Here is a 21,858-nt window from a genome sequence, read left to right as displayed (position 1 = left end):
ATCCAAATTTTTATTTTTTATTACTTCCACCAAAACAAACAAAAGTTAAAACACACATCTCAGCTAGAGCCGGTGTTAAATACTCCATTGGACCAATAGCCTACACAACACTCTGTGTGTCTACCTGTGGTTTCATTCCAATCGGCGAGAGCGATCGTACATACGAGTGTTTGTAGAGTCAAGGCCTTAGACATCTGCAGTAAGCCTGTTCCTCTCCTACATCAGAAAATAGTGCCTTACAAGGTACTGACATTGTGTAGTGTACCTTCTATTACGCTGGATTGGAAGCAAGGAAAATAAAAATATGGATGTCTCAAAACCAGCCACAACGTACTTTTTAATTAAAATGAAGAATATGACACGTGAGGTAGAGTATACCTGCCTGTGACATTGATGGTGCAGCAAACGTATTTTTGTTACACGATTTAAAGAGAAGACGGGGTAACTACTGAGGGTTGTGTGTCTGTGTGTGCGTATGTGTGTGCATGTGTGACTTCGCACACGTCTTCTGGGAACTATCCTTCAAATTCTGATTGTCAGAATAGTTTGTGTTTTCCTTTCCAAAATCAGGGATTTTATTTTATTTTTTTTTAAGAGAATGATGTCTAACCTAGATAATCTCTGCAAAACAGGTTCAATATGTATTTCTGCCAACAGTTTACAGAAAAAAAAATAATCATGCACAAATAAAGGAGAGGGAAGTTAACTCAGATGTCCAGCTAAGGCTGAAATTGCCAAAGAGGGTCAAGAGCTCATCTCTACTGACTTGGGCATTTAAACCCCTTGGTTCCTTCAAAAATGCTAGTCTGGACTTCAAGACCAAAGCAAAGACTGACTTACATCATCAACTTGTTCTAGTGTTTTGCAAGCCATGACAGTCTGGGGCAGGACCCACTGAAATCTATAGGAAAACAATATAAGGAACTAATCAAGCCTTTGGATCTACATCAAGGTTAGAGATGATCTATAAACTCATTGATAGCTAGAAGTAATGCCCATCATGTCCAACTTCTCCTTTTCACCCTAAGTTTATACCTATTTATCTATCCAGATGAGCATGAGAAGCTTAAGACTAAGCTATCCATTTCAGAAAAAATGTTACATATTTCAATATTTTTTTTTCCCCTTCTCCCCAAACGTCAAGTTAAGAAAAAAAGAAAATAGGCTCAGATTGAAAACTACTTTGCTTTGTGAATTATTACCTGTGAATATCTACTACCCTTTCCAGTAACTGTTCTCTTAAGGCATGAGGGCCAGGTATTCTTAAACGAAGACTGAGCTGGGCTGTTGTATTAGAATTTTTCTTTCTTCACAAGCCCTTTAAAGTGCTGTGGTTACAGACTTCTGTCATAGATCACAGAGGATCTCTGCACCACTTCAGTTAAAAGTGGTCCATTTTGAGTAGTATCCTATTCTGTTCTGTGTTGAAGCAGGTACAAGACTTGCTGGAGCGAGGGTCAAGTTTATTCCAGTCCAGTTGCCTCTTCTTGCTGAGTGCCTACAGCCTTGAGCAGTGCCACTGTTTCACGTAGCATCAGCACACACTTAACAGAAAATGTTTGCTGTGTTGGCCCTGCAGTACAGTGAAATATTCAAGAGCCTTTCCCCTCTCTCCCTATTCTCCCTCCTGCCCCCTGCTAAATACTTAAAATGGCAACAGTGAGTTACAACAGTGGGATAATAGCAGAGAGAAATTAACATTTTGCTATTCCCATAGCATTGGGATCAAAGAGGAAGAAAAGCAAGTTATGCCTTGAAGAAGTAGGAAAAAGTAGAACTGTTGCCAGGAACAGCCCAGAAAAGGAGAAGGGATAATTCTTATGATCTGCTGCTATTTTTCCTGTGCTGAAGTACTGACCTTCAGTCCTGGACTAGAGTAAGAATATTTATACTGTATTATTACAGTGTTTTGCACTTTCAGAGATGTTCTAGCTAGTAACATTGTTGGACACTATAAAAGGGATTGTATATCAGCTTTGTTTATGTAATTGAGATTTAAAAGGGATGCTTAAAATTTAAGAAAAAATATATATTTGAAATGCAATTTTAGAACACTTCCTGTAAATGTATTAAAAAAAAAAAAAAGCTTTCACATGAATGTGCACTTCACTGGTCAATCAGTCCTAGTATATACTTGAAATCAATGCAGTATCCACATTGGTTCCTTTTTCTTTTTCTTCCCTCAGTTTGATACATTCCTTAAATACTGTGTTTTGCTATTCTGAGCTGAAATGCTAAATATAAAGCTGTACCATAAAGCAGGATATTCTGTGTTTGACTGGATGTGCTTGCATTAATAAAAAAGAGTTGCTTCAACAAGACCCAACTTTTTCTGTGGCTGTTTTTCCACTTGTAAACCGACACAACAAACCAGTGTGTGAACATGGTGAACCAACTGTGGAAGATAACATCATTGCAAAGAACTTTTTTTTTTTTACTGCAATTTAAATCCTGACTTATTAAGCCCTGATCTGCGAGGGAAATCCAGCCTTCCTAATGCTTCGCCACAGTCCTACCACACTACCTCCTATCTCAAGGATATAAGCCTTAAAAAAATTGCTTGACCTCACAATTGAAGGAGCTCTGGAGATCCCCTAAGCATTTTCCATCTGTTTAAAAAACACTGTGGAAATTGTTTTGGTAACCAGACATCCACAGCTGACAGACTGACAGAGTAGAACAGCACTACTTTCAGTCATCGTGGCTCATTAGAAAAGATAATGTTTACCAATACTCAGAGGATCAAGCAGACAGGATTCTCGATGACCAGTTCACACTCTTAATTCGCCTATTACAGCCTTGAAAACTCATTTCCAGCTACTTCCCATCCAGTCATAGAACTGCTCAGGTTGGAAAAGATTTTAAAGATCATCAAGTCCAACCCCAACTTAACCATACTACTCTAACAACCCTCAGCACCACATCAAACGGTTTTTAAACACACACAGGGATGGTGACTCAACCACCTGCCTGGGGAGCCTATTTCAGTGCTTAACAACCCTTTCCGTAAAACTTTTTGGGATATCATTGGGATAAGTTAGCTATTTACACAGGCATAGGAGGAAACAATAAAAGGCTTTCCAGGCGCTTTACTTCCATTAGAGAAACAACACAACTACAATAAGCAGCAACTGATTGCCAGCAAGATGTTTCTAGCGATAGTAGCAGCAACCTCATTTATCAAGTTAATAGTTCAAAGCCAAGCTAAAAAAAACAGCTTTCTTTCAGCAAATAATTCTCAGGCAGCGAAATTCAGCTGATAACAGATACTCAAACATATTCAAACATACTTGGGGGATATAAAACATAATTTTTCTGAGAATAGTAAGAAACAGATCTTTTTCAGTCTGCAGTGTAATGAAGTTCACCAGGGCCACTCCAGCCTCCCATCTAATTGGAAAAGCCTGAAAACAATGTATGGAAAATGTTTTGCCTTACAGCTCTCTGCAGCCATCATATAAGCCTGTGTGGACAATGAGAGAATTAAAAAGTCAGAAACACTTATCCTAAACTAGTACAACTGTAGAGGAAATCCCCAGACCAGTGAGCATGCAAGTATTAACAACTGCTACTTCCAAGTTCTCCCTTCAATGCCTGTCCCTTGAAAGGCAGAGATAACTGGGCACGCTTTGAAGTCTCAGCACATCTCCAACAGATGCTCAGTGATCCTGCAGAACATTTCTATTCCACTGCTTCCCCAACAGCATCATCTCTTAGCACTACACGCACAGGTATACCCCAAGGTGAGTATGAAATAAAGGTACTTTCTGGATCAGTTTGGCAGTGCATTTGAAGCACAGTTATCTCCAACACCTCGCTTGGAACGCAAAAGGATTTAAGTAGTCCTGAAATTTCTCATGCCACCACTTTTAAGGCTCCTTGACACCACTTTCAGCTTCTGTGCAGAAAACAGACACGTTTAGCAGCTGCAAAACACCTTTAAGGTTTTGGCATGTTTCCATAAGGAAATATAATCCAGGTACATGTCATGCAGGAAGTGCTTACACAGCCTGAGATGTGTCCTGCCTTCTCCTCAGATGTGATAAGAAATTCAAACCAGCAGAAAACGCGACATGAAATTCAGAATAACAAGCCAGTAACTGTACTGCTTCCAACCCAATAGAATACACTACTTGTGGCATTAGGCTTCTAACAAATAACAAAGGGCACTTTGGCTGTAGAAAGCAGTATTTGTTGATTCCAGTATATGATTACTTGAAACTATCAGTACTAACTACAAAAAAAAAAAAAAAAAACCACAAATCCAAGCCAATAAAGCAGGATGTAAAGGAGGTCTCTTTGCAAGTAACCTGATGTTTTTAATTTTGCCTAACAAATTAAGATACTTGCTTTAATTAATTTGAAAATCAATACTGACAAACATCAAAGTAGTTGATAACATCTGGCATGTGAGCATCCTGAGGCCTCTCCTGAATCCAGGGTGTGTTAAATAGGAAAGAGTTGCTTTCCATCAACATCCAACACTGAAAGTTCCCTTTTAATATTTAAACAATATCCCTGTTTATATTCAATTTCAAGGTGGCATTATTGCTAATATCCCCCAAACTAGGAATCCAAGGGTATACCAGCACTGTAAACCAATCCAAATGAGAAAAGGAAATGTCTCTCACATAGAAACATCAACCAAACCAATAACAGAAACAACCCACTGAGACATCAGCTTCAGACTTACATTAGGGATGATAAGTGGACTGCAGTTGAAACCCAGATTACTGGAAATTGAGCTCTGCCAACTTGTCTACTGCAAATGCATTCATTCCTTTAACTCTTCTGCTTGCATGCAGTTGTGAGTCACATATTTGATAGAAACCTTTTTACATTTATAGCACTCAAAATACTGAAAATACTGAACTATTCATGTCTAAAGTCTTAAGTACTCAGTGCTAAACAATTAGTCCCAGTTTGAGAAGTCTCTCCTAAAATGCTTTTTAAGCATAAAATTCAAACAAATCAACAATACAAATCAATAATAATAATCAATAACTCACACTTTTCCCTGCATTTCTCAATTCCCCTCTCAGAAATTCCACAGCATCCACAGAGAACTTCACAAGAACTCAGCAGCCAAGAAGCCTACTCCAAAGAGATTTAGAAACCAGAAGAACAACCAAACCAAACCAATTACACAGCAACTCCAAGTGATTGTAGACCACAATAGCACACAGCTGTTCCTGATAACTGCCTGGCAAGGACAGGTGCTGCCCACATGCACTGAGGAGCCTAAGCTCCATCTGTGCCTGACCTCCTCTTCAGAATTTACCTGAGCACAAAGTAACCCCAGTGATTTTATTTTTTTCCTTCAAGTTATCCCTTCAATTGGGAGAAAACGAAGCCTACAAATGAAGGTGGGGACAAACCAGCCAGGTCACCGAGAACACCAAGTTAAACATTTTCTTCCCAGCGAAGACAAACATGCTTTACTTACCACAGAGCACAGCTACACTCCCCAAACAGGGCTGTGTGTTAAGGCAATCCTGTGCCATCAGACTCAAACATGGAATAACTCTGTTTAACAGTCTTAATTTCAGAAGTACGGTTTGCTTTACAGTAACAGCCTACAGATCTCAGCTACAAACCCAGCACAAACCCTCCACAGAAGCACCCCAGTCTCCCTATTCTAACCAGGACCATTCCCATCCTTAACTTCAAACTCAAAGCAATCCATCCCAGTAGAACAAGCAAAGGCTTACCTTACTTTAACACAAGACATAGACCACATTGTCCAGAAGAAACCTCCTCTACTAGCTTCAGACTCCTACTGAGATCAGGCAGTTACCGCACGCAGCCCTAATTAAGCACACAGCTGCCATCGTTAAAGCAATCACCACAGCTGTGGCAAGGACCACCCCTCACGGCAGGGTTTTCAAGCAGCTATTTTCTAATCTACCAATCTAACCATGGAAAAGGCCACTACATTCATAAATGCAATACACCAGCATGCAGCAAGGCCTGAACTGAGAAGAAAAGCCTGACTTCATTTTGTACAACATCTAACATGAAAGTGTATCACGCTAATCTCAGTTGGACATCCCTAATCACGAACACTTCCCCCTCCTTCCACAGATGTTAGTTTCTTGGAAATATGACAATTAATGCATATAACATGCAACGGCTGGAAAAGCCAACAAACATTACTTCTCATTTCTATGAAGCATGTTCGTATTTAAACAAATGTTACTATATTTACAGCTCTGATGCTAAAACACAATGACTCCTCCAGGAAAACACAGCTGGCTTTCCACACGTGCAGCTTAGAAATGGGAACCAGTGTGTCACATAAACAGCACCTGCAACGGCACAGGGCTGGCACCAAACCACACACCACGGCTTCCCTGTGCTTGTGACAAATGGAATCAGCCTCGCTTGTTCTGCTTTGCTCCTCAGACTCCCTGCAGCACTGCCTGAGGCACTCGGCCCTGGCTGCTGAAGGATTTCTGCTTTTGTGCAGGATTGGGCTAATGGTCGTGGGACCTCATTATCCACACTGAGGCTTATGATAATCAAGGTGCTGAGCTTGCTCTGTAGAAGGAAGATCACCTGAGGCTTACCTTCACTGTTAAAGCAAAGGTTGCCTGAAACAAGGGTCCCCCAGAGCAGGCTGAGGAAACAGCAGTGCAGCAAGCAGCTTCTTATCAATAGAGATGAGAATTGCAGGCTAGCAGTGTTAAACCACCCCACTCACATCACACCTCACCCACATCATATGCAGCAGACTCAGATCACAGCCCTGAGCCAATGCCTGGCCTGGCTAATTGCAGAGGGTGTTTGTGGCCAGAATGGGCAGCTGAGCCTAACCTGGTAGTACTGCAACACTCCCTGCTACCAGCACAGCCTGCTCACAGCTACATCCTAAGGGAGAGGACGTGGAGGTGAGCAGAGCTGGGGCACGGCTGGGCAAAGGGATGAAAATGCTCCTGTAGCACTACAGCTGCTGCACTTCATATGCTCAAAATGGAACTGCTAAACCCTGTATAACATTATCTCCTAAGTCTTGTAGTAGAGTCAGGAGGCTGAGGCTTAACCCTTAACTAACGTTTTCCAGCCTTTTAACCAAATGCAGGTGTAGAGCAACATGCAGAGAGACTTTGTGCTTGAAACATGGTTAATTTCCTCCCTTTTGTGGATGAGGTTAGGAAACACCTTTGAAAAGTCACAATTTCATTGGGAAAGAACAACTCTCTCTCAGCTGCAAGCTGAATGTAAACAATGCTCTTGTATCACAGACTGGTGTGTGCAGAAAGCAGCCAGTTCACCATGCTCAGGTCAGTGAACACAGTCTGGAATTCACTTGGTAATGAAGGGATGTTCTACCACTTCTTTCATTACAGAACAGAACCAGTGCTGCACAGACACCAGTTATAGGCAATTGTCTTCAACTTCTGCTCTTTGTTGTGAACCACACATTGCTGAAAGAGTTTACTGTATTTCAGTGTGAAACATGACGACAAATACAGGAATAATTAGAAAAAACAGTGGACTAAAGCCCTATTTCAAAGCCAGTAAATAGCAGAAAGTAGTTTTGTACACCCTTGGAGTTCCTGTCCTGCTCACAGCATCCTAGCATTTGGCTTTTCCTAGCACTCATCACTACTCCTCCTCACAGTAGCTCAGTGGCTCCAACTCTCAGTGGCTCCTGTGTTTCTGAAGAGCCAAGATAGAAGCTGGTGAAAAGCCATCATCTTTGTGGCAGAGAAGCAGAAAAAACTACAGGAGCTGCATAAAAAGGGAAATAAATGGGATGGGTCAACAAGAAAGACGATAACTAGGGATAGATGAAAAACAAACAAAAACCTTGTGAAGGAAGAAAAAAACAGGGTAACATAATGCAGCACTGAGTGATCAAGTAGTAAGTCATCCAAAGTTTCAGGATATATTTATAACACACAATTATTTATGTTACTAAGGAGTTGCTCTCCAGATTTGCACATATACCTGCCAGATATTTGGCAATGACTTAGCTCTGTGTTAACTGCACACGTGTATAACTCACATATCACTATCATCCACAGCCAGACAGAAGATGCTTGACCTATTAGTCAAGTGACTACGCTTCACTGCGAAATCTGAGCCCTGAAATGGCCTCTGCCTATACCCTTTCTCAAGACTAAGGTAGAGAAGGAAGAAAAAGTTAAGCACTTCCCAAGAACGTGTAGCCAGCAGGCTTCTGGGGAAAAAGTCGAAAGGAATGGTGAAAAGCAGGAGAGCAGACCCAGGGAAGCAGCAGGCACTTTAGGACTTTCGGATGCTACACATCTGAGTAACTTCTGTTTACTGTGTTGCTGCAGAATCAGACTCCCTGCAACTTGTAAGTCTTAACCTTTTCCCTTTCTGTTTTGGTATACTAGGGATACAAAAAAAAAAGCATCTCATCCTCTTCTGGAGAATCCAGAAATGATTTTGTTAAAATAAACAAAACCATCTATGCAATACTCAATCAATTGATTCTCTTCAGTGAAGCCCTTGCTCACAGAAAACCACTGCAGTGTATTTTGGAAAGAATATCCATTAAATCACTGAGGTACAATCTTAATTTGGATTGTTTTATTTATTGTAAGTCAAGGCCCTATTCAAGCCCTAGAGCAGAATTCAAAAACTCTTGAGAATAAAATAAAGACCAACTGTAGGATCTCATGAAAAGCTGGTAGTTAATTCATCATTTTGAATTTAATTCCACTAATAAAGAAAAAAAATAGTAAGTGATAAATCATTAGGGAACGTGAGGTGCAGATGATTAGTAACGACTCCCTCCCTGGAAGAGCAAATTTTAAATCTTATGAGCTTTTAATTTAAGTAACTGATTTAATTTCTGCTATCGTAGTTATTAATAAGCTACCCTAAGAACTGTAAAACACCACTGAAATAAAACATTTTCCTGCTGTGCATGTTCTACACTGTGAGCAGGAAGATCATCACCTTACAGAAGAGCAGGCATTAGCAGACCATGAGATGTGTGTACCAAATCCAGTACCACTCAGTAGCAAAAAGAACCTGAGAAGACTCCATGCTGAAAATTACTCCTGCTGCTACCCTTGTACCGTAAGTACCTCGCACTGACTTGCCACAGCATACATCCCATCCTAGCATCTCTGGCTTCTGTAACTAAGCATGAGAGTGCTCTTTGTGAGCTAATACACCGTAGCACATCTTCACACCAACAGTTACTGAACAGAGCAGAAGTAATGATGTCGAAGAGACAGGAAAAAGTGCAGGCTGAAAGGTCTCCAGGAAGTTCACAAATCCTCAGTCATTTGGACACTACTTATGTCTACATCCAGCTTTGCCGTAAGCCATTACTAACAGTTCTTCCTTTCCCATTTCAACCATTTAGATTAAGTACAATCACTCAGATCTGGCTATCAGTATCAATACTCTGCAGTGGGCAAAACAGAAAAACTCAGCTGGATGCTGATTATAGAATCGTTGCTGATCAGCAGCAATGCTTAACACCTCCATACAACCTCAGTATTCATGCCACGTGAGAGGCATTTTTGATGCTTACTTTTGTGACAGGAGAGCTAGGACAGCAGTAGCAGCCCAAGTTTTAAGGGCCAGAGTCTCAACAGAAGTTCCCATATACATCTTCCTAAAACTCACATGTCAATACTTGATCCTTTCCTTACTGCCATCTTATTTTGTTAGGACCCACCACCAGATTATCTTGAAGTACAACAGCTTCTACTTTAAATTTAAGTTTCATATCTTGTCTGATACATGCTCATTTGAGATGCAAAAATGAGCTCATTGAACTTCTCAATAAACATACTATTACTTGAATTTGGCGCATCATCTACCAGGGAAGATATTATTGCAAAACACCTTATTTCAAATAAACAGCTTAAAACCATTTCTAAAATGCAGATATTCCGTTTATTATACAGAGAATATCAACTGCAAGAAGCCTTGCAATGTGTTCTCTTCACTCTAAGTACAATACAGTACACTGTTCTCCACAATAAGTTACATAAAGGCAAATGTTATGTACATAAAAAAAGGATCAGTGCCCAGAACTGTTTGCACAGCATCTGCTATTCAGAAACATAATCCATTTAGATCTTTAATTGTTTTCAGAATTCTTAGAGCAAACTGAATTCAGTCAAATTCATTAACAGAACTTAAACACCTGGTTTGAGAAAGGTTTTCACCTAATTTCTAAACTGAGACCAAGCAAATGGCTTAACCACTGAATTAGCATTCTCAGCACTAATTTTGAAAAGAAATATATTGAAAAATGAGGCATGCCATATAGTAGCATATAAGACAACATGGAAAAAAGTGAGCTCCCTGTGTTTAAACTGATTATACATCCCAGAATACCTGAAGGGGAAGCAGTAAAGTAGTAGCGCCATTGTACAAGAACACAGATGAGGCATAATTCTGTTCATGCATGCTTGACCCCTTCCATTTCCTCCAAAAAAATCCAAACAAACAAACTAAAGAGAAAACAACTCCCTCCCTCACCTTCAATTGAAAAAGAATAAGGCTATGTGGGATAATCAGCAGAACAGGAAGTATCCTGTGAAACAGCACTTGCTTTTCCAGTCTGAGTAATAGCTTAAGAGTATATGATTGCCTTCTGAAAACATGTCAGGAAAATGCCAGAGCGAAGAGAAAGAAAGGGACAACATTGACGTAACAGCAAATAGGTCTCTAATAAATACACATGTCAATGAAATGATGGTTCCTCAGCTTGAAGGCTGAAATGAGGAAGCAAGGCCGCTGAATAAGGAATGGAGCAAAAAAAAAAAAAAAATCTTTAAAATACACATTTCATAGCATAGCTTGGTTAACAGAAGGGATTTTATGATGCATTAACTACTGTGGGAAACGACTAGAGCCAGAAACGCATGACTGGAGCCTTCCCAACTTCTTTGATCCATCATCAAGATAAGGTGGTGGTGTCTTCAGCAATGTGAAATTCCATTAAACACCAGAATTCCACTTTAAAAGGCTTGCGTTTCCATGCCCTTTCACGTGGAGTATTTTGTGTTCAACAACGTGAACACTGGTTAATACAGCAAATGCAGTATGCTGGTATTGCTGTCAAATCAACAACTGGAACAGTTAGCAGACCAATTAGCATACGCTGTGTATCTTTTTTACTGAGATTCCTTTTCACACCTCTCGTTTCTACAATGGAGTGTAAGTATAATATCCTTCCAAGGACACAGCGCAGCGAGCCATACAGACTGAAAATACTCAGATAACACAAAAGATTTAATTTAATTCTTAAAATAACACAAACGTTAGAACCAAAATGTACCATGTGGTGAAGTGTTGAGTAGTATGTTCCACACATTTCTCCAGTCGATACTGAAGATGCTTTCTTTGAACTACATACACTTTCCAATTTCTTATTTGAGGTGCTTGAACTTGCAAGATATGCGGGAAATAGTATCAGTCAAACAATTGCTCAGAAAACAAATACAAGAACCAGAAAAACCCTAAACTCTTCTTCACTGAAAAAGAGAGGCACTGCATTTTTAAGCTGAATTAAGGCTGTAAAACGATGCTGGTTCATTCGAAGTCATCGGTTTCACCCTGTCTCAGGGCTCCAATTAACCCACTGCTTCGCTGTTAGTCCTGTAAGCCTGCTTACGGAGGTGAGTCTCAATCTCCTCCCTGAAGACCAGCATCCCAAGGTGCGAGTGAGAGGCTTCGTTCATGGCTTTGGACTGGATACACATGCGATACTGCTCTGGAGTGAGTTCATCTGCACAATGTTTCTCATGCCAGAGGTGAAAGAGACCAGGGACCGGTGTCCTGATCACAATAAGGTCACCATGCAAGTACTTTCTGTAAAGGTGAACATCCTCACCGCCCCAACCTTTCACTTCCAAGTCAAAACCCCCTAAAAAAACAGTATCAGAAAACGTTATACACACAAACTGTTCCCAAGGTAAAAAGAGCAACACTCCCCACATAACGTATTATGCAATCTTATGTGACATGCCAGACATTCTGGAGCAATTAACTACAACCACTCCATGCCAAATTGAGAGCTGAAAGCTTCAAACATACAACATCCTTTGTGGTGGTATTGCCCAGGACATAGATCATGCACTGCTGGCTTCAGAGAGCCCCTTCCAAGAGAGCACCCAAATCACATTAACCATGACACCCATGTGACAGCTGCAGAAAATCGTAGGCAAACCATGCTGGACATGCTTTTTTTGTTATTTTTAGCAATCATAACGGATTTCAGCAGCTGGAAATTGAGGCAGTCATGCATCATAGCAAAAGCCCTCTCTAAAAAAGCCAGCAATTACTCCACAGGTCACAACACAGAATGTTTGTTTTAAAAAAGCAATCTACTCCACCTTTTCAACATTTCTCTTGCCTTTCCAGGACCACAGTGAAAACCAGCTCACACTTGCATACAAATCATCTAAACTCATCAAGTCTTCATTAAATTTATACACAGTGTGCCTGTTCTCAGAGATTAGCCTGCATGCAAATCATCATACAGCCAATAGGTCTGTATCATTATACCTCCTAGCAGATTATCAAGAGCCTTCCAAATTTAATCATATCAGGCTGTTCTCAGTTTTAATAGAGTGCCACAAGAGGGTGCCAAAGCACATCTGTAAAGTCTTGAATATTTAACTAATCAAGCTTATTTAAAAGAAAGAATTTCAATATTTTTCTGCTATAGGTTAACTTGAGATGTGTTTCTTAAACTGTGATTTTGATTCAGACAGACATGCAGTACAAAAAAGTGTGAGTTGAGTGAAACACTATTGATAATAACAAATATTGCAGCTCCCTGCACACAAGTCATATGGAACAGAAAATCTAGAAACATCTGATTTCTGTCTAGCTTGAGAGTCAGTAGATTGGAATGCTGGATTTGGGAAAGATTGCATTAATTTCCTGCAGTTAGATAAGAACAGAGAATCAGCTTTTGAACACCTCCCCCCATTTTTTCTTACCAACAGTTAGGAAGTCTGTCCGGTATTGACAAGTCATCCCAAAGCCAAAGTCTCGCCAGAAACCAGAATCCTTCTTGTGTACCTACAATTTTAACACAACAGCCTTCTGAAATGCAACATACACCAAAGGATATACGCTACACCTGGTTTAGCAGAACCCAAATTCTTCTGATTGTTTGTTCGCTGCAGGATACAGCATGTCATGCTTCTAGTACTTCTGTCTTATCACATACTGAGCACCTGACTTTTCTCATTACTTAACCTCTTCCCATGCAATTCCAAGCACTTATTCCCTTGCAGTTGTCACTTGTACTTCTCAGTGTTAGCACACCTGTTTTCTATGCATCTAGTCAGACCAAGCAGTAAATTTTTGATAGCCCATAACCAAACCGTCTGTTCCTGGGACTGCAATTCCTGTTCAGTTTCTAATGCTAGATTTATCCCTTCAGATAAGACAACTAAGATTACTGAATTCAGTTACCATAAAGTTTTGGATTGGAATAAGCAAATAAAACAGCTTTCAAGCAAGAAATGCACTTTCAGCTGCGACTACCTGAGGCCAAAAACTTTCCTTCTACTTTCTGAAGGCTTCCAGAAAACACTTACCTTCCCAGAACACTGAGGAGGACTAATTACATTCAGTAAAGATGTGTTGCTCTTCACTTTCCCTCTTTGAATTTTTTTTTTAAACCTCTGAAGTCCCAGCTGCTAAACCCCATTTCCTCTTGTGTATCCTCTTTAAATAGATTAAGCACAGACATTTTCTACAGCCATTCCACTGTTAGGCAACAAAGATTCAGACAACACTTGTACACATTATTCTTAAATCTATTCTACCGATTATTTGTGAGCTTTGTGTATTATTTACACTATAAGTTCTCTAGAAATAAGGTTTCGCATACCAAAAGCAAGATGAAATTAGTGGTATAACATCCAATGATTCCGGCAGAATTGGATAACAACAGAAAAGAAACAACTTGTAGTGAATATAGCTTCACACAGCATGAGAAGAAGCCACTGACACCTTTCCTACCTTGAATTACACGGCACACTTCCTGACACTGCAGTTAAGAAGCAAGAGAAGCTTATAAAGCAGTATTTATCATTTCCTCCTTTCAGTTAAGCTATCTGCTGGAGCACAGGAGGAAAGTTACTGCCATGTTATGCTCCCACCCCCTGCAGTATTGACTTTCAAACCCAGTAATAAGAAGCAGGTCAAGAGCTACCAACTTCACTTGATTAATTATACATTTAAGATTTAAATAGAACTCCAAGCTCAATTAAGAATGAGTTTTGTACTGTTTGATAAGCTTATCTTCCAAAATGCTTTGCCCATAATGGAGAACAATGCTGATACATATACTCTGCTCAAAGTTACAAGATATTCCAAACAGACCATTAGGCTCCATTTAATTCTGTTTTAATACAAAGTACAATTGATCCCATTCAGAATAAATCATGCTACTTACCAACTGTTGTTCCACAGGGGGTGGTATATCTTGGTTAGCATAGACAATAGCAGGATTATAGAGGCTGAATACCACAGGATAAAAAACCTTTTTTCCTAAAAGTCAAAAGGTAACTGTTACTCACTGTGAGCACCCTTTCTGAAGGCAGGAAGAAACAGGAAAAGTAGTTATTATCCACCACATGAAAACAAATATAACTAAGGTCAAACTGCTAGGATTTTCCATTCAGGAAGTCTGGCATCTTGTGAGCAAGAGGCAGAGGGGTTGGCTAAGGAAAACATGTACACATCTATACTTAGATGCACATCTTTATGTACAACTATATATAGTCTCCACATGACGACAGTGCATGTATACATCAACACATCGGAAGACAGTAAAAAAATCCCTGCAACAATGGTTAATGGTAAATCTACAAAAGCACTGAAGCCCAAATCACATTGTAACATCTGCGAAGACGCAAGGTCATAAAATGCAGGGTATGCAAATAAAGGCACATATTTCCAGGATGCTCTTTGTAAGAACATAAACATTTTGTATATCTTGATTACACTATGACAGCAGTTCTGTGCTTTTTCCAGAAGCCTGATAAAGTTCTTCACAAATCTCTTGCTAAGCCAGTCATCTAAAGGTTAACAGTGACAGCCCACGGGAATTTTCAGAACCCTGGTTTGAGTATTAGCTCTGAATGTGGACAAAATGTTTTCAGATCTCACTTGAAGCAGAGATGACAAACCGTCAGCACAAATTGGTAAACAGTCCTTCAAAATCCCTTCCATGAGAAAGCTCACGAGGCATTCCCAAGTTTTTCCAATTACAAATACAACTCAGTTAATGAAGTACAGAAACAGGAGGGAAAGAACAATTAGAACTTAAGCATCTGCCTTAGAGCAGTCTGTTGTCTGTGAATTATGTGAAAAAGATACCAGTTCACTCCAAACTGACATTTGGAGAAAGTTTTCTGGCCACAAGAAATCTGGAACAAGGTTAAGTATTAAGAAACAAAACCAATATTTGACATGAGAAGGCCTTAACTAACATGCTTCTTAACTCAAGAAAGCTTTATCTATCTTTGTAAAAGCTTGTAGAATAAGTCTCTAAGTCGGGTAAAGCGGTCAGAAGAATTCAGAACTTAGGAGGCAAATGCAGAGCCCTAGCTCAGTTCCTGCAAGGAGCATGTTATTTGGCTCTACTGTAAAACACTCACGATGTGTCTCAGCAATACAACTGAAAGCATGAGAAAAGCTTGTTTGAAACTTTAGTTCAACAACAAAAAAAAAAAATCACTTTCCACAATAAGCCCTGCACTGCATTTTGTCACAAGTTTACATGCAGTTTGATTGCTAAAACAATTGTCCAGCTTTCTTTTAGATTGCCAAATCTTGAAAGAATGTGAAAACTGCTCACATTGTACAAAAAAGTACAATGCGTTCTGAAGACAAGCTACCCTAAGGCAAAAGCTATTTCTCAGTCTAAATACGCACCGAATCATAAGGGTTGGGAGGAACCTCTGAAGACCATTGAGGGCAACCCGCCCTGCTAAAGCGGGTTCCCTGCATGAGGTCACACAGGAAGGAAGGTGTCCAGATGGCACTTGAGTATCTCCAGAGAAGGAGATGCTACAACCTCTGTGGGCAGCCTGTTCCAGTTCTCCATTACCCTCAATGTAAAGAAGTTCTCCCTCAAATATTGTTTTCTCTTTTGTGCATAGAATATTTTTCATTTTCCTAGGTGCAGTATTATTAAGGTCCATCATTCAAGTTTGTCTTTTGCGCATGCAATTCAGATCAGTCAAAGCTAACCAAGACAAAGGAACTTACCAGGCTCAGCATTTAAGCGACAACTGTTGAGGAACTCAGCTGTGAAGTAAACATCAACATCACAGAAGAACATCAGGACCTCGCCCTTTTCCCAGGCTCTGGCACCCATGTCCAGTCCCCGGCCACGGTTAAATTCCTCATTCAAAGAGACGAGCGTGTAATTGTGGAAGTTAGTTTCTCTAGAAGGAAAATAAAGCCAAACCCAAAATTAATCCTTATGTGGGTCAGAAGGGCCTATTTATACTTTTTGAGCATTTCACAGTAACGCCGCTCCGGAAGCTGTTTTAAAAACCTAATTATATCATCAGGATGAGAAAAAAATATCAGTTCCATGTAGCTGTGTGTTTCAAGTAGCAGACTGCACACTGTGCAACAAGTCTTATTCTGTAACTTCACAACAATCATTCAAACAGATTTAAAAGGCCTTCTGGTAACTGATACTACTTCAAATTCATAAGGCAACAGCTCTGTCTGTTCCTCTAATATCCTCACCAAGTCTGAGAGAAGGACAAAGCCTCCCACCAAACTCGTGACAAAAAGTTATCTATATACCAATGCCACCATGACCCAGTCAATTGGCTTTTCATTGCTTTTTCAAGACCAGTAGTGTGCATGCTTAAGCTCTTCGTATGAGAGCAAAGGAATAGCAGTGAGGGGTTGGAAATACATCTGAGGAACAAATGCTTTCAGGCAAAGCGTGTGTCTGATTCAGAGGAAAATTCCTGAAGAGAAGAGAGTGAAAACACTCAAACAGTAACACTATGGAAAAGATATCAGGTAATGACCTGCTTTGTGAGTTTGCCACTCAGAGCCTGACTGGTTGTTGTCAGAGGAACAGCAAGTCTCATAGGGAACACAGCAGGTGATAGAAAGTGCCCCAGAAACAGAAGCTGCCAGCACTCCACAGGCTGTGTGTCACGCAGGCTTTATGGAAGTAAGACAGAAGCATTCCTTGCTTCCTAAAAAATTTCCATGCATGCCAGATCGACTGACCATGACATTTTAAGCCAGTAACAATGCTGTCTATGCCCATTCTAAGTTCACAAACTTTATGGGCTCATAACATTTGTCATGGGCTCAGAACAAAGAAGAGCAGCTCAGGCAAGAGCAGGGGCTCCTTAGTTAGACATTACAGACACTACTAACCAACCCAAAGGTGAGGCAGGTCTGTTATTTCACTGATTTTACTTACTCTTGGAACCAAACAAAAAAAAAGTCAACGTATAGCAATTTTATAATACAGCTATTTCCTCTGATAGTCATAACAAAATACTTCATTTAGAGTTGTTTTACAGCAAAGGAAAAGGGACTCACTACATATTACCTGGAGGACTGAGAGCAAAGCTCAACTCCTAAGAGTCTGCAGCTGACCAGCCTCCCTTGACTACTGACGCCAATCATTCTTCTTTCTTGTCATTAAATAAAAACCCATTTTCCAATGAAACAACTACCCAGACAGAGTTCACTTCAAAAAAAGCTTTAATTCTTATGAGTCTGTTGTTATGACTGAATATTCACAGCAAGACTCAGCCCTGTAGTTTTTCAGACTGAGTGAAACTTCAAAGCCACTGCTGCTAGTCTTGATTTGTTAAACTTGATTTTTAGTAGTCTTCAGGAGAATTTTGCAACTTAAGCTGTAAAATGTCAACTGAAATGAAGTTATTTTCCTATTAGCCTGTAACTGACAGCACACTTCTTCTTTGTATTGTTACCATCTTAAACTAAAAGATTTGACGTGTTCGTATTGACACACTTACCTAGATACAGACTCTAGAATGGTTTTTACTTCTGATAGACCATCTTGTCCAAAATACACCACTGTGAGGTGGACACGCTTATCCTGATGAATGCACACATCCCTAGAAGCAGGAAGATAAGCTGATGTTAATTACAGCTTGCCCTGTTACATATGTCTCAGATGCTTTAGAACTATTGTGTTTAGATATATTACCAGATGTATGTATTCTGGTCAGACTGAAGAAAGAATTTTTCCCATGTCTTCCCCCATTTTTATGTTTGAACCAGAAAGATCCAATACACAGGAGCTCAAAAGTTGATGTAAACACAAAGATGTTCAATAACACATGTGCCCAGGCTCACAACAGCCCTGTCATACACTCCAAGAATGTATGCTTGTCAATTTCTCAATTCCTTTTGGAAAGAACATTTTCTCCATACAACAGGATCAATTAAACATCCCCAGGCAGCTGCATGCAATGTTGGAATCATTCGTTTTGTCACAAATCTATCAGAATAGAAATTCATTCTGAAAATACTTGAAGTCAGCAACATAGCTCACTACATAATCTCATGCACCCACCTGAAGTTTTGCATAAACTGTGCAAATGCTTCAGTTCTTCCAGCAAGAGGGACAATAATGTTAATGACTGATCTAGAAATATCAACAGTCTCACTCTTCACTTTCATGAGGGGTCCAAACGGTCGGAACAACGTGACATGTCTGTATTCCATGCCATCCATCTTCTTATAGAACAGCTCATATTGTGTCCCTTTATCTCTTTCTGTACGATAGTAACCTGAAGAGTAAGTCACACAAGTAATTTTTAAAGTCAAAGATCCCAGCAATGGTATTTGCTAAAACACTTTTCTCCTGAGAACTAAAAAAAAAAGTGTAAAGTAAAGCTGTTAAGTGTTTTGCTTTTTTTTTTTTTTTTTCAAACAACAACAAACCAGCACAAGTCAAGCTCAATCTCCTACCTTCTTATAACAGATCTCAAAAACAATCACAAATTATCTCCAGCTCCCTCTGCTTCTTACAGACCAAACTAAGTTGGATGGTCCCAAAAACTTCTCAAACATAATTAGAGTTGGGTCTTCCCAACCAAAAAGGAATTCAGCTATTTGCTACCAAAAAAGAAGGCTGAAATCCAATGTTGCCTGTTCTCTAACTGTCTTCCCCTGTCTTCCCTTGAGCTAGCCCCATAGCAATAGCTGACATCATCTGGCCAGCAATAACACAACAAAACTATGAGCAGCGCAAACGACAGTAAGTTGCTTGCAAAAGCCTGTTAAATCTAAAATGTCCTATCAAAAAAAGTCATGTAATAAATGCTGGAATGCTATAAAATTTTCACTGCTGACCATTAGTTACTGTTTTCTATCCCATTAATTAGAACAGCACTGCTTTACCATATCCATGGTTTTCTAGGGGCATGGACAAAAGTTTCCTATAAAGCTAACAGCACTATTTGATAAAACAATACAAGTCCTCTGTAACTAGGATTACTTAGTTTGAGATTTTTAGTTACTTATTTTACTTTAAGACCCCTCATGCACATTGGAGAATTTACCCCACTCAGAACTCAGTATTTCAGTTAGCTGACTGCATTCATTTAAGGAACATCATCTTGGCCACACCAAACAGCCTCTCCAATTCTAAGCCTTGGAAAAGGATCAGAAGACTTGGCTGTGCTCTGCATAGCTAATCCTGTACTGGTACTAGCTTAGAGCAAGCTCAGATAAAGAAGAAATGACAGTTTCTCCTACTTACTTGGCCAAAGCACTTTCCCTAAGCCTCCTCCCATGACACCCTACTTTCCCTCTCCCATTTTCCTTCTTTTTGTGCCTGTTTTATAGCTGCCCAACACATTTTCAAGACAAACAAACCTGCATTACTTCCTTTGTGAACACAGAGCTATATGAAAGAGGCATATTTTAATGCTTAGTTTGAAACAGTTGTGCTTGTCCTAAGTGGAAGTAACAACCAGTTACCAGCAGAGAAAAACATCCCTCTGCTGACTAAGTAAGCACTGGACCTTGCAAAGAGCTTCTTGGCTACAGGAGCAGCTGATGCACCAGTGTTTTCACATACTCTCTCATGATATGCAGCACAGACATTATACTAGCACTCCTGTACATACTAGAATTCAATACTGAATATTATACTCCTTTTCTCTGGCATCCAATAGCTACATGAAGATGAAAATTATGCTAAAATGGGTAAGTGAAGTTGCTAAAATGCACAGCTGTCAATACCTCATGTTTAATCAAAGGATCAACCTACATCACAGTCTAACAAAGTACAACCGAGGTCTGGTACATGGCAAAATAAAAAGATATATAATGAAATAATTTTATAGAGTTACAGCAGTATTTTACAAACCCAGTTTTGTACATAGTCTTGTCAGCACTCGATTGTTGGAATACAGAATTCCAAACTTTTGGATCTCCACATCTTATCCATTCTTCCATAACTGTTTTTAATAGCAAGTACATCCTTCCAGAGTTACTCCCCTTGCTAAGAGTGAACCTCCTTGGGTAATCTACTAATTTGAAGACCTTTATGACTTTAAAGCTTCCATGCACAGAAAGCAAAATTGAGAACAGGCAAAAAGAACCAACATGTATTCTACTGCTTATTACGTTCAGTGTAACATCCAGGAGTCACTGCTGTAATAAAAAGCTATCTCACCTTCCAACTAGCATATTCTAGCTGCCATCCAGGATAGAACTCTAAAGGGAGAGAATTAAAAAGCAGCTGAAGTAATTTAATAGTTGTTACTCCTGGTCCAAGAAGATTTACTCGCTTTGTGGAGTTCTGTTTCTCAGCAAACAAACTGGATCTTAAGGATACTGGGAATTCAAGTGCTATCAAAGCCAAAAGCTTTTCATGCATTGCTTTGAATGCCTTTTTTTTTTTTTTCTTCCAGTTATCAAGAAAGCAACTAAAAGGTTTGGTATATGGAATTTAGTAAGTGTTTTTTTCATGGTCCAATTATTTGTCGAAGCTCTCAGGACACCAGCCAATTTCTGGTCTTAGGTTATACTAAAGGGGTCATTTGGATGACAAACAGCTCAGGATGGCAAAGATTCCCAAAGAGCTTCAATCTCTGATGGGGAATATTCCCTCAGGTTTCAGACCTAAAGAGCTTCTGGACTTGGCCTTGTTCCAGCTGGCAAAACAGAAGCAAGTCCAAACAGCACTCACATTCTGGTAGCCACTCAGTAGCAAGACCATTATTAGACACTAGCAAAGCGCTAATTAACCTGTGCATAAGGCAGAACCTCTATTTTCCAAGAACTACTTTTGAATGGCTATTGAAAAAAACATCTCTCTACCTAAAGCATTCCATAGAAACTAAGCTGGTTAATGCAGAGTGCATTAGAAAGGGCAGTAGAAGGCCTGATGTTCATGAAGGCTCGCAGAGTTTCTCATCACTATTCAAGATTTAAATACCACAGACTTCTGAAGAAACTGCATGGATAACTGATACTATGTTCTTCCTCTCTTACTCATCTCCTCTTCTCAGTATTATACATAGATCAAGTTTCCTAATTTTAAATCAACTACTATCCTAGAAATCCCACATCAGCAATTACATTCACTATTTGTAGTTCCACATACTTTCATTTGTGGAAATACAGTATGTGAAATGTAAACTAAAGCCCCTCCAGGAGTGTTTATCACACAAAGGGAATCATGTACTTTTAGGCCAGATCTTTTTCCGCTAATACAAGAATTCTACCAATGCAAAAAGGGTAAAAACAAAAATAAAGCTCCACAGATGCAAGAAATTTGCTATTCTACTTTTCAAAAGAAGTCAGCTGAGTTTCAAGCATTCTGTAGCTTTCAGGAAGTACCTTTGAAGTTGCAATGAA

General features: G+C 39.7%; 1 protein-coding gene and 1 long non-coding RNA gene across 2 annotated transcripts in view; both read right to left on the bottom strand.

The window, feature by feature from the left end:
* Window positions 1-6,498, bottom strand: part of LOC125693166 (uncharacterized) — a 28,676-nt gene extending 22,178 nt beyond the window's left edge. Inside the window, exon 1 of the long non-coding RNA XR_007377009.1 lies at window positions 5,712-6,498. This is a non-coding gene — a long non-coding RNA (uncharacterized LOC125693166). The remainder of the gene's footprint in view (window positions 1-5,711) is intronic.
* A 3,310-nt stretch (window positions 6,499-9,808) lies between these two features.
* The window catches only part of CSGALNACT2 (chondroitin sulfate N-acetylgalactosaminyltransferase 2), a 31,075-nt gene continuing 19,025 nt past the window's right edge, over window positions 9,809-21,858 (bottom strand). The window contains exons 3-8 of the mRNA XM_048944680.1: window positions 18,560-18,776; window positions 17,997-18,098; window positions 16,240-16,418; window positions 14,420-14,514; window positions 12,951-13,032; window positions 9,809-11,869 (exon numbers count right to left, since the gene is read on the bottom strand). Of these exons, the coding sequence (XP_048800637.1) occupies window positions 11,577-11,869; window positions 12,951-13,032; window positions 14,420-14,514; window positions 16,240-16,418; window positions 17,997-18,098; window positions 18,560-18,776 (968 nt within the window). The 3' untranslated portion in view covers window positions 9,809-11,576. The remainder of the gene's footprint in view (window positions 11,870-12,950; window positions 13,033-14,419; window positions 14,515-16,239; window positions 16,419-17,996; window positions 18,099-18,559; window positions 18,777-21,858) is intronic.

The sequence above is a fragment of the Lagopus muta genome, chromosome 5 (assembly GCF_023343835.1).
Source record: "Lagopus muta isolate bLagMut1 chromosome 5, bLagMut1 primary, whole genome shotgun sequence".
In the NCBI taxonomy this organism is placed as follows: Eukaryota; Metazoa; Chordata; class Aves; order Galliformes; family Phasianidae; genus Lagopus; species Lagopus muta.
The sequence above is the reverse complement of the archived record's forward strand: the minus strand, read 5'-3'. Positions and strand labels throughout refer to the sequence as shown.